General features: G+C 32.8%; 1 protein-coding gene across 1 annotated transcript in view; it reads right to left on the reverse strand.

Moving 5' to 3' along the window:
• The window catches only part of LOC123655639 (dachshund homolog 2), a 147,423-nt gene extending 145,397 nt beyond the window's left edge, over positions 1 to 2,026 (reverse strand). The window contains exon 1 of the mRNA XM_045591402.1: positions 1,461 to 2,026. Coding sequence (XP_045447358.1) covers positions 1,461 to 2,026 — 566 coding nt within the window. The remainder of the gene's footprint in view (positions 1 to 1,460) is intronic.
• Between the last annotated feature and the right edge of the window lie 11,401 nt (positions 2,027 to 13,427).

Here is a 13,427-nt window from a genome sequence, read left to right on the forward strand (position 1 = left end):
ACAACAAATTAAATTCTTTAAGCAAAAATAAATTTAAAAACCGAACCCACGATACATCTTTTTACACTTTTTATTACAATTTAATTAATAATGGATTATATTATAGTGTAAATACACTAATTCATTTTAATAAATACAATAGATATTTATATAAAAGTAAACTAGGTATTTTTAATTAAGGTACATAACAGCGTTGTCTCAGGAATGTCTTGTAAGTTTTCTGAAAAATGTTACCTAATGTGCCGTCAAATACTTATATTTTTATGTTTTCAACAAACTATAATCAAAATTAAGATAATTCAATACGTAATTGCGACGGGATTTGCTTAGTATCTACCCATCTAATGTTTTAGTAAAACAATCAATATTATTTATTATCCATAACACCAATTAATTCAAATTATTTTAATTTTCTACAAATTAACTCCGCCTTAATATAAGGCTTGATTTTAGTGTGTTTAAATGAAATATTCAAAAGAAGTCAACGGTGACATCATACAGTTAAACAAATGAATCACGAACAGCGAAGCTCTTCCCGGCAGCTAGCGTTCTTTCGTCAATAAATGAGTATTAAATGATAAAAAACTCTAAAGCATCAATACGAGCAAAAAATTAACTTTTACGGCTCCCAAACGCATCGTTACTGTGGACATTACATTTTTAAAATCGTATTCAGGGAAGACGATATAGGCCTACCGGGCGACCGGAGCGCGTACAAAACAAGATTTTTTAATCTAACTTTAGCGTTTGTAAAAATTACTAACTTAAAAATTTAAACCTCGGCCGCTAATTAACAGGGAATTAACCCTTCCGTCGCCGAAGCTCACTTTAATATTTAGCCCTGTGGAAATATTTGGCGCGTATTAAAATGTGAAAAATTAATGCGACGCCCGTATCCCTCTCGCCGGGATACGACTTTCACGAAAGGTTTTAGTGTCATCAACATTCGTAACATTTCCTTTCTTGTGGTATAAACTGTTGTTTTCAGAAACATGTTAGAGCAGGGTTAAAATTGTGTGCCTACGTCAATATTTAAAAATAATAGCTCATTGTTAAATCTCTGAACATTTAATCCTTTCTAGTTCATAATTTTAATTAAATTTAGGTGGTCCGTTCTTTTTAATCTAATTTATAAAATAAATAAATTTCTTCGAGTTTTTGGTTCACCGTCTAACTAATTAATTTCAAAACGTACGTGTTTTGCTTAGTACGCTATGAATATAATGAATATAGAGGAAATCTTCGAAATTTTTGTGGTACGAAAAGTAAACTAATAGGTAGTAACTAAATAATTGTTTGCAAAAATAAACAATACACACCACTAAAAATAAATTAAAGAGTAAAAGCAATTTATTACAACTTAAGAAAAATACCTAACTGTGATTCGATTGAGGATTTAAAATAAGATTTAAGAAAAATAAGTAATTATATCGATAGACGGTTTCATAAATGAAACGTACCTTGCCGTAGTGCAGTCGCGATAAAGCACGTCGAAGTCTTTGCAGGAGAGCAGCTTGCAGCGGTTGACGCCCGGCTGGATTGCACCCAGCCCGCGCAAGATGCGCACTTGTTCCACATTGCACACCAGTGGCACTATGTCCAGTCTTTTTAGCTTCGTGTACACTGTGTGCAGCCCACCCACAAGGTGTTTCAGGAACAGTTCGAACGCCTGCGGCAAACATAGCATTGTGTCGCCTTGGATGATGAAAGCAGCGACCTTCTGGCCCCTGTAGTCAACCAGCTTACACTCGTTGGCGGACGGGTCAGACGTCGAGATCGGCGGCGGGCTCCCGTAACGCGGCGGACCGTGGTGATGTGCCGCCGCCATCAGCTCAAGCGGTGAGTGGTGCATCATCTGCAGCGAGCCCAGCAGGCCCAGCCCTGGCGGTGGCAGAGGCAGCCTAGGGGCTAAGAGCTGTGGCGGGCTGACCGCCCGAGCCGGCGAAGCGGCTTTCACCCTCGGCGAGCCCCCGGACGACCCGCTAACCTCGCTCGCGGTCGACGCTGAGTCCACGGCGGACTCCATCTTCATCAGGTCTGCTTACACACGCATCACACGCCCGTCGCGCGCGGTGTTTCGCGCAACAATAAATAAAAAGCCGGAGCGAAACGAGGGCGCGGCCGCGTGCGCGCGCCCGCCCCGGCACTCGCGGCTCATTGGTCCGCCGGCGGCTCGGACGCGATGGGATTGGCCGACGACGACGCCGCGTTGTTTCCGCCCTTTTTTCCGTTGCGTTGTGAACGCGCGAAGAAACGTTTCTGTTTCTTTTGGGTGGCGAGCGGTGCGGCGGTGCGGTGCGGCGCGGCCACACAGGGGTGTATTGATAAGAATGTCACCGGCAATCAATATGAACCGGGATGCCGTCGCGGAAACGTCGGAGCTCGTACGGCCACGTGACTTCTGCGCGCTTCATTTGCACTGCTTATTGTCATTAATGACACTTATACAAACCTAGATTTAAATTAACACTAATGCCCCTTTATTTACATAACAATTACACTAGTAAAGCTTGAATAACAGATGGATAAATATATGGCTTTGATATCCGCTCTATCTCAATGTAATACAAACTTATTTACAACTTCAAATTAAAATTTTCATAACTTCGTAATTCTATTTAAAACCTAGGGAAATTTAGGGAACTATTCTGTAACTTTTAATAGTATTTATTTTACTTAAAGATAAATTAATTATAATTAATATATTGACAATAACCCTTAGAATAAGAGAGTAAATTACTAAAATAATAATTACTTCAATAAATGAATAGCAACCTTTTGTGCCGATGAGTAGGTACGCGTTGACTGGACTTATAAATCAGTGTAGGTCGTTATTTGATATCGAGGTCAGGGTCACAGAAGGTTATTAACTTACTCCGAGTTTTACTAAGCCTTCTTACTCGAGGCGTAATTATAAAGATTTTACAATTGTCTTTTTTATAAAGAAATACTTTGAGGTTTTAAAAGTTCTCGTAAGACTTCAGTCATTCATTACGATTACTGAATTAATTAAGTACCAAGGTACCTGCTTTTGATTTTATTTAATTACTATTAAATTTTTATGAAGTAAATGTACCTATATAGGTACATACTTTTTAGGTACACAAATAATATTCAAAGTTTATTTCTTCTTTTTTTCGTTTAGTTCTTCAAATCAAAAATATTTACTAGTACCTACCTACCTAATTAATTAAAATATTAAGCTCAGATAGGATACAAAATGTTTATACGTATAATAATATTAATGACAAGCTGTGTCCGAGGCTTCGTCTGCGTGGAATAATGACTTTAGACAGCATTTTTGTATATATCTTTCGGTTTATCTTGGATTATAAACAGTCGTTTAGATATTTACATGTTCAATGTGATTCTTTAAATTGGCATAATTTTTTATTTATGAACCGATTGACATGAAACAAAAACTAAATGTTAAGCTAAGCTTGCAACAATATATTACTGAAAACCACATCTAAATCAGGCAAGCCATTTTTGAGATTAGCGTGCACAAACGCACAGACAAACAGACAACAATTCTAACAATCATTATTTTGGGTGCTATTTGCGTTGATAAAGGTCCCAATAATATTTTTTCTCATATATCTTCCGTGTACAGACAACAATCCGTTACATTTTTATTATATGTATTGATGATGATGACAATGTTAATATTAGTTTTATATTTTATATTTTTAATCTTACAATTATAATAAAACGATAAGTACCTATTTCTGTTAAACATTTTAAGTGGACCTTAAAACTTTGTAACAATTTATTTATACATTTATTTTAGTTTTATGTCCTTAATCATACTTCTTCTTATCTCGGTAATATTATCAAAACTAAAAATTACTTTTTTCAAAGAGGATTCAAATCACTTTTGAATTGTCATATTAGAAATTGAAATTACATTTGTTTTAATTAATTAATTATAACTTTTACTAAAAGTAAAGCTACCACCGATTAGGAAAGTAGATTCTCCAGATATCACCAAGGAACTCTACAGTTACTCTTTAAAAGAAACTGATGTATCACTCACCTATTATTATTTCATGTTGATAGAGTCGCCACATTTCGCAGACACGCATACACAAAGCGTTTCAGAAGGTACTAAACTGCCACATAAATTAAAGAAAAAAACATACGAAGCTACATTCTAGCAACTCTACCTACATGTATAGTGTGGTTAGGTACTCTAGGAGTTCAACTCTAAGAGTGACTACAATATAGACCCGTTTACAAGTAATAAACAATATGTTACGTTCTCGAAATAATGCGACCCCGTGATTAGTGAAAAAAAATACGAGAGGCTCAAACGACGTTATATAACTCACTCGCTTGCGGATCAGAATTATTTTATTAAAAATTTTTCATTTATGAAAATTCTTACAATTCTGAATAAATTTTAAATATTATTGTTTGTAGTATTTGAAAATACTATAGTAAAGTTTTTCCTGTTATATGAATAGTTTATCACCAGCCACCCAAGCCTCAGTACGCCTTTAAATGTCTGTGATGTGCCATATATATATATATATATATATATATATATATAGTCAATATATATGTACATATATGTATTAAATAAAAAAAGAGAAAGAAATTGAAATACAGAAAACGTACCTAGGACATACCTACATAGTGTTATTATTGTTAGTTTCCTATTTTTAAAAATAGCAATTAAAACTATTTAATAGCAACTCAAATATCAAAATAGTAGCGTAAAGTAAAGAATATTTTACACTTTCCCCGTTCTCAACTTTCCCTTCGTCTGTTTAGGTCGTTCATACATTTGTTGCTTCGGCACCACGAGTAACGTGATCAACAAATGATGCTGAAGATTAGTTACTAAGAATTGAAAGTAGGTATTATTTAATTAATTATACGTAAAAACTTATTATACAGTTGAAATTTTACTTTTTTTTATTTTTGAATAATTTAGTTTTCTATTACCTACTTCATTTATAAGTATCATTCATTCATTTCATTTATATAGTATATTATTATAAAATCATCGAAAAGTTCAACATGAGTCCACTAGTAATTTTACTTTATGTAAAAAAAAAAATCTTTTATTTTGGTACCGTATTCCTTAGATTTAAGAAAAAATAGCGTTTAAACGTCGCCATTTTCGAAATTTTACGAATAATTTTTAAGCTACGGCAAAATGTTACTAAACTATCTCCTTTTAGAATAAATTCATTTAATGTTTTGTAGATTGTCATCGCTAAGAGCAGACGCAAATATAACTAAGTTTTCTGTCTACTATAGCTGGAGGCCTCTCTCATTTGCGCAGGTTTATATTTACCATAGCTACAAACTTTCTAAGTTGTTGCTAGTTATTAAACTCGTGTTAATGTTTATTAAATATTTACGAATAAATATAAAAAAACCATAATTGAAAAAATATTTGTCTAGAAAGTAATAAAATATATATTAACATTATTTAATTTAAAATTTAATTACAAAGGTTGTAACTTAAATTCGCCAACCAATCACCTTCGTTTCTTCTCCATTTTAAGTGACAATAACGAAATTATCCGTGCTATCTTGGCACTAGTAAAAGCCATTAATTTTAATCAAGTATTGATTAAAAATCTGAACATCCAGATCATAAGTAAGTTTTTTAAAAATTTATCATTATAACATGAAAAGGATAGTAGAGTTCCTGTTACTCCATCCCAAGATTTCCCAGATCATATAAAAAGTTTTTATAAAACATTCGATAATTCATAACAACAACACAATAGCTAAAATGAAAAGATCATATATACGGTATACATAAATTAATGAAAACTAGAGTTTGTCCAAATTACCATAGCCTGACGCCGATGAATCGGTACCGCGGGGCAGGACAGCGGATGTTGAATAGTGGGAATGTTGCTCGCTATGTTGACAATGCAGTCAATGCTTATTATCGTAAAAGGCTAAATACTTAAAAAACATTGCATTTACTACATTTTCATAAATAAGTAACGCTGTCTTTAAATACATTTTCTTGTTTAATAGTAATTAATTTAATGTAAATAGGTACTTGTTAACTTGACTTAAGAAAATTCCTGTTTATCTATATACAATGATTGTAACGCTTTATGGGAATTCGAAATATGAAAGTGATTTTCTTTACATTAACAGGCAAAATTTACACAATTTAAAAATATTCTGTGGCAATTTTAACATACGAATGCGACAGTAAGATATAGTTCAGCGCAACGAAGGTGCAATTATAACATAACAATAGAAGGGTCTATTGCTGTTTGTTAGGCGATCAATATGAAATAGTTCTTTAAACTGTGCTCTACGTTTACGACTCAACTTCATTGTACAAATTCCTATAATATCTATACAAATAAGTACATATACAAATAAATATAATTCCTATACCTATCTATCTATACAAATAAATAAAATTAGAGTGTACGTTTGTAATATTAAAATAACCGCTTTTTACTAAATGTATACACGGTACATATACAAAAATAACATTTTTTTACAATTTTTGTCTGTCTGTTTGTTCCGGTTAATCTCTGAAAGAAACGCCTGAACTGATTTTAATGGGAATTCTACTGGCAGATAGCTGATTTAATAAGGTAACATAGGCTACTTGTATTTTAGATTTTTTTTATTTTGTAACCCTGCGAACTGAACAATTATTATTTTTAAGTTTCACGCGGACGTAGTCGCAGCCATAGTTGCTAGGAGAGGTAACAAAATTGTAACACAGGTTTCCTAGTCAGATGTCTAGTGATTAAATTTTTAATTTTAACTCTTTATTACGATTTGTAATTTCTGTTGTTGTAATCCGCAAGTCAATATTACTTTTGAAGCACCAATGTCTCTTAGTAATGTATATATCGAATCTCGAGTACCTTTATGTATCAAAAAGTATCATTATTCATAAGCAGAGATCTATCCGGGAAAAATTACGTCAGTTTACCGATAATTAGTTGTTTATTGTGGTATCTCATCGTCGAAACGAACATCTTCAATAAATTATCCTCCATATACTTAATATATACTTGTTTCTTATTTGTAACTGATTCTGTTAAATTCAATAATAATTGGGTGTGCTAGCAAACGAAAAAACCAACTACAATTACATCAACAAGTAATACAACGTAAGTAGACGAAAAAAAATTAACAAACGAACTAGTCGTCACTACGATTTTCGAAGGTTCCCCTCGATTTCTCTGAGATGCGATCATCAGATCCTAGTTTCCTTATCATAATATTACCCTTGGGATATTTCATTTCCAACAAAAAAAGAATTATCAAAATCGGTTCATAAACGACGAACTTATCCGCGAACATGCATAAAAAATATATATACGGGCTAATTAAGAAACCTCCTTCTTTTTTTAAAGTCGGTTAAAATTAATTAGTGAATACTAGGAAATTTGAAGTGAAGTTATACGACATTTTTATCAGATAATCATTATCGATATACGAGAATAAAATATATAAGCCTACAAATAAATAATATTGTAATAAATTAAGAATAATTTTATACTTCACACAATCTTAAAATAAATATCTCAACCATAACTCGTTTAAAAGTATTTTTTTATTTGTTATATAACCATAAGAAGTAGGTACTACCATTTGCTTTCACGTATCTGAGGCTTCTCATTACAATACAAAGGGGTTGGAAGTGGAAACAATAGCAATCCATGGCCTTAGACAAAGAAACCAATGGCACTCGATTTGGCCTCGTCTTACACCAGCTTTAGGGTTTGCAAACATCAGCGACACGTCGCTATAAGACGGCACATTTCTTATACTTCTTTTTTGTTTTTGTTTGTACTAATATGAGCGTTGTTACTTGAGTTTATCCGCATCCATACATACTTACAAACTTGATGTGTATAAAAGATGTAAAACGATTATAAAAAATTATATTTCGTATATTTTTAATCGATAAACTATTCTATCGATCTAAGCATACAGATATATTTAACATCATATACATATATATATCGGTCACCAACCCGCCTGCCCAGCGTGGTGACTATGGGCAAAACACATGAGTTCACGTTATTTTTTGCGTAAACTTATGGAGGCCTGTGTCCAGCAGTGGACTGTATAGGCTGTAATGATGATGATGACATATATATATATACATTTGTAGTAAATAATTTTTGACAATTTTATAGTAATTTTTACTCAGTATTTCTAAGATTGCCATTCAGATTACAAAACTTTACACTTAGATTCCCCTTATGACAAGCGTAATAAATGACATATCTACTAGTTACTAAATCAGTTATATAACATCTTTTAGTTACAAAGAATTTCTAAAAACTTAAAATAAAACCGTTTTGTCCACCCTAGGTGGGTAAAATAACACACGTAGTGCGGACAAAATGGCATATTAACTTTGTAATGAAAATCAGTCAATTAAAAGCAGAGTTTTACAGAGGGCATTTGATCCATGAGTTGTGTTTTACGTTTGGACTGCTTCGTTGACTTCATCGGTTGAAAGTATCTGCGACCCAGTGTACACACTGTTTTCACCGCGTTGTCTCGGCTATCTCGTCCATGTTGCTAGTGGGTTCCAGCGAATCGAATCGGTTTTGGAATTTCAGTTACAACTGCTCGGAACCACATATTATTAGGGGCAGCGTAGGTCAGAGAGTAAATTTCATCAAGCGAGAGTGTGTCCATTAAACGTCACCAGGTGTAATGTTGGTTGTCAGCCTCCCGTAACCCGGTGATTTTTAGCACCCCCCGCCCCACCGTTACCGCATCCGCTACCGTAGCCGGGAATAGTAGGACTGCCGGAAACTGAGAACGTTAAGTTTTTGGCACGTACTCATGTGATTTGCTCCTGCCCGTCTTCGGCCTGTGTATTTGAAAGCCAGCACTTGGATGGTTATCCTGCTACCAGTCGGCTTTCAGTTCCGAGGTGATAGTGAAACTGAGCTATCCTTTAGTCGCCTCTTACGACACCCACGGGAAGAGAAGATGTGGCTATATTCTATTCTGCCATAACCACATTGCAAACTTTACAATACAAATAAAAATTGTATCAACGATGTATACATATTAGTTAGTGAATAAAAAAGTATAGTCTTGATTTGATGTACCATCATTCTCTTTAATCTACTTATAATTTCAGTTATTATTTGTAGCTGACGAACAGACAGAAACTTTTTACAACAGAACCCTAAAAAAGTAAGAAAGTGCGATATGAAAGTGTATAAGTACTTATGAGTACCTACTTTTTTGTAGCTCTTTAGTAAAATTTATAAAACAAAAGATTGTTAAGAACACTACAGTCGCTTTCATAACGATGTATGAACTCTTAATAAATATTTTTACAACAACATTAAATGTTTGTTTAATCCACAGATACATTAATAATAGCATTTATTTGAAGCTACAGTTAATATGAAAAATATCTGTAAACAATTAATGGAAATACCATTAAAATACTGCAGGATACAAAAATAAAAGAAAATAGGTTATCATTATAGAACTTCGATTAAAATAAAACGCAACACAAACACGTATCGATAAGGGACTACACATAAGATATTACAGTTTTTCAAAAGCAATTATAATGCCTACATTATAGTTAGTCATAAAACAACCAGCACATCACATAAGATTGTCGCGTATAAAATTATCATCAATGATAAATCTTCGCGATAATGACATGTCACAACATAATGTTTAAGAAACTAAAACAAAGGACAGTCTTATCTTTATTTACTGAAACACTAATTCATAATGACTTCAAATCTTGAAAGTATTAAAGTTATTATGATTTAGTCTCGTGGTTATTAAGGCAACGACTGTTTTAAATAATATTATAATAATTACACTTTATTGTTCACAAAGAATGAAATTTATGTGTATGTTTTGATGACTTCCTAGTGCTGTCGAAAAGATTTTTTGAAATAGATAAAGAAACAAGTTTGGTAGTAATCAAACGATGGTTACTTTTTATTTGGCATGAATATTTTATTATTTACTAGCTACCCGGCCCGGCTTCGCACAGTTGCAAAAACTATCAGCGATTCTCTACTATATTATACATTTATTATACATATAAATCTTCCTCTGGAATCACTCTATTTACTAAAGAAAACCGCATCAATATCCGTTGCGTAGTTTTAAAGATTGAAGCATACAGTCAGCTGGAAGTGACTTTATTTTAAATTATCTATGTAATGATTTATTATTCATTTAAATCTTATTTTACCAGAATATATTTTTTTTTATAATCCAAAAAAAAAATCAATTAGATATTTTTGTAATACTATTCATTCGTATGATATTTGCATACATAAAAATTTTATCATTATTAAAATAATCGAAGAAACTAAAAAACATTATTAATATTACAATCACTAATCAGTACATACTTATTAATATTTTTCTCCATCTACTCATTAATTTTAATCCATGGCACATTTGAAGCGTGGAATATTTTACATGTCAGATTATCTCTAGTTCTGATTATCAACATACAAACAAATTAACCACATGCTATCTCTTTTAGATTTGAAATTTCACAACTTCGTCGGAGATTTATTTACAACCTAGTTTTGAAGTATTTTGTCTAAATTATTATTGTATATTTTCTAAGTTATACAGTTATTTGATACCTTGCTGTTATAAAAGACCCTAATAAATTATGTAATGCGATGATCAATTTATTCACTTCTAAGCTGTAGTCTTCCTTTCATGAAATATAAAAAAAATTAAGACTGCAAAATTGTAAGTAACAGGAATCATGCGTTTCAAATCTCTGATGACATGTGCTTTTAACTAACGTTTTAAATATATCATACTCTTATTAATATAGAGATATCTAGAATAATAATATAGTCACTACGCACTGGCGCTACGTAAATTGTAATACTTTCTTAACATATTTATTCTTACATTACAAAATAGCAACCCTTCACTTAACTCCACATTGCCCTTATTTTTTTACAGGAACTTCACCAAGCAACATAGCTATTAAAAAACATAAAAAGTTGTAATGAAACTTTGTATGGAAATAACAAATTTATAGTCAGAAAAAGTATTGGAAATAAATGGTCTTTTGCGAGCAATAAATTGGGCTCAACATTGGTAGCTGCAACAGCGCGCAGTCTGTTGCAGCTACACGTTAAACTTTATTTTTGTATTAAAGCCGTAACTTCAGGACGACGGCCACCGGCATAATCCCGACATTAAATTTCGGATACCTGGATAAAATGAGAGAAAAAACTCTTCATTATGCAATTGTAATTTAATCTCATCGATCAATTTTGTCTTACGAATAAAAAAAGGGAAATGTCAGTTTGTTATATTAAAACAACACTTTACTTAATGTAAAGATTGGTCTGCCTATCTGTTTGCTCTGGCAAATCTCTAAAACGAGTCAGCTATTTTGATGGTACTTTTACCAGCAGAAAGCCGCATTTGTTACACGTTCCTTAGACTACAGTTTAAAATTTAGGAACAGTTAGTAATATAGTAATAGCAATTATCCAATTTTTTGTAAAGTAATCAGCAAAAATCGATTATTGTGACATTTTTTAACATGGGAAAAATAGTAATAAACTTTAAAATTTACACATGTATGAATTAATCATTAAACATAAATATCTAAATTTTTTTTTCCTGTTTAAGAAGGTAAATCAAATCAAATGAACATTATAAAAAATAGTTGTCATTTCGTAATAACGTTCTCTCACTTTTACCCTTAAACTATTTCTATTTATATGTAATAGAAAATTCAAGAGATAGGTACAACGTAAATACAAAGCCACAAGAAGTGACAATATTTGTAAAACTCAGTTATATTATCGTAATATATATCGTAATCTGCTTTAACCTCACTACAATTGTTTATAAAGTAATAAATTTACTTCTAAACTATTTCGAAAAAATGCCAACACAAAAGAAAAAACAAATAGGATCACAGCTGATAATATCGCAGCCAATTTTTAGCGTAATGCCAAAACAACTTAACAGATAGACAGACAAATATGCTTAAAACTATTTGTTTGTAATCAAACTACTTTCAAAAAGACTTCTTTTATTAATTATAATTAATTTCTCTCTCTCATCTCATAAAAAAAATCATAATATGTATATGTATATAGAGTAAATACTTAATATAGGATAATATAATATCATCTTTTTTTATATACAACTAGCTGTTACCCGTGACTTTGTCTGCGCAGGATTAGTTACTACTTTTATACCAAAAATCATCAAAATTGGTTCTGCGATCAATTTTTATTGTTTTTATGTTTCCCTGTTTTTGCGATAATGGCTTACTTATAAAAGATAGATATATGTTGTCGCGAACTTTTTGTAGGACTGATTAAGATAAACATTTCTCTCATACATTGTATACGTGTAAAATCTAATGTATTTGCAGCAGCGTCGCGCGTTGTCGTGCAGGAGCAGCGAAGCCGAGCCGATTGACCAAAGCTGGTTGGAGACGTGCGAGCTTCCCTATTATTGTGCTTAGTTCTTCACAGTACACATCTGCACTAATGCTCATTCCGTTTGGTAAGAAGCTGTGATGAATTACACCGGCGCTAGATCACCAAACAGTTACCATCACTTTCTTAGGGGTCATTCTTCGTTTAGGGCATTGTTTAGGTACTGAACCAGGATCTAACCAACTACCTAAGCGCTTGCGATTGTCGAATAGAATCCATTTTTGTCACAAGTAACAATGCGATTCAATATGCTTTTCATGACGTTTATTCGAATTCGTGAGGCAACCATTTGTCGAGCTTTTTTACCTTGCCAATTTGACGCAAATGGACCAATATTGGTTTAGTGCTAACTTCGAAAACTACTGCTAATTCAGCTGTAGTTTGAGAATCATCAGCCTTTACAGTCACCTTTAATTCGTCATTGTCGACCAACGTTTTCGGCCGATCACGTGGTTCATTTCTTAGGTTGAAATTTCCGGAACGAAAGCGAGCAAACCAATAACGGGTGGTACGATCGTTAATAGTGTTCTCACCGTAAACGTAGCGTCGTTGATGTTGCTTGCCGCTTCTGCCGCTTTGCTACCACGACGGAACTCGTAATCCACAATCATTCGAACAAAATGACGAAAAACGTACAAATGCGATGTAAACAGAACGCTATACTTTAAACAAATGACTAATTATAAAAAAAGAGTTCTATAATTTTAAAATAAAAATAATTTGAAATTCGAGTTCTTAGCGATTTTTTTTTTTTTTTTAGTTTTTATATAGCCAGTACGACGAAACGGCAATTTCATAGGTAAAGCCTAATATTAGTAGGACTCGGCTGACAAACAAGCGTATGATACCTGCTAGTAACCGATTATCGTAGATTATAGATGCCTGCATAAGCAAAAGCATCGCAAGCGCTTTGCCTACTCTATACCCAAGAAGCTTTGGTCACCTTACTCACCAAAGAAACACAACAATGCTTGAAAG

This window comes from Melitaea cinxia, chromosome 8, assembly GCF_905220565.1.
Source record: "Melitaea cinxia chromosome 8, ilMelCinx1.1, whole genome shotgun sequence".
NCBI classification, from domain to species: Eukaryota; Metazoa; Arthropoda; class Insecta; order Lepidoptera; family Nymphalidae; genus Melitaea; species Melitaea cinxia.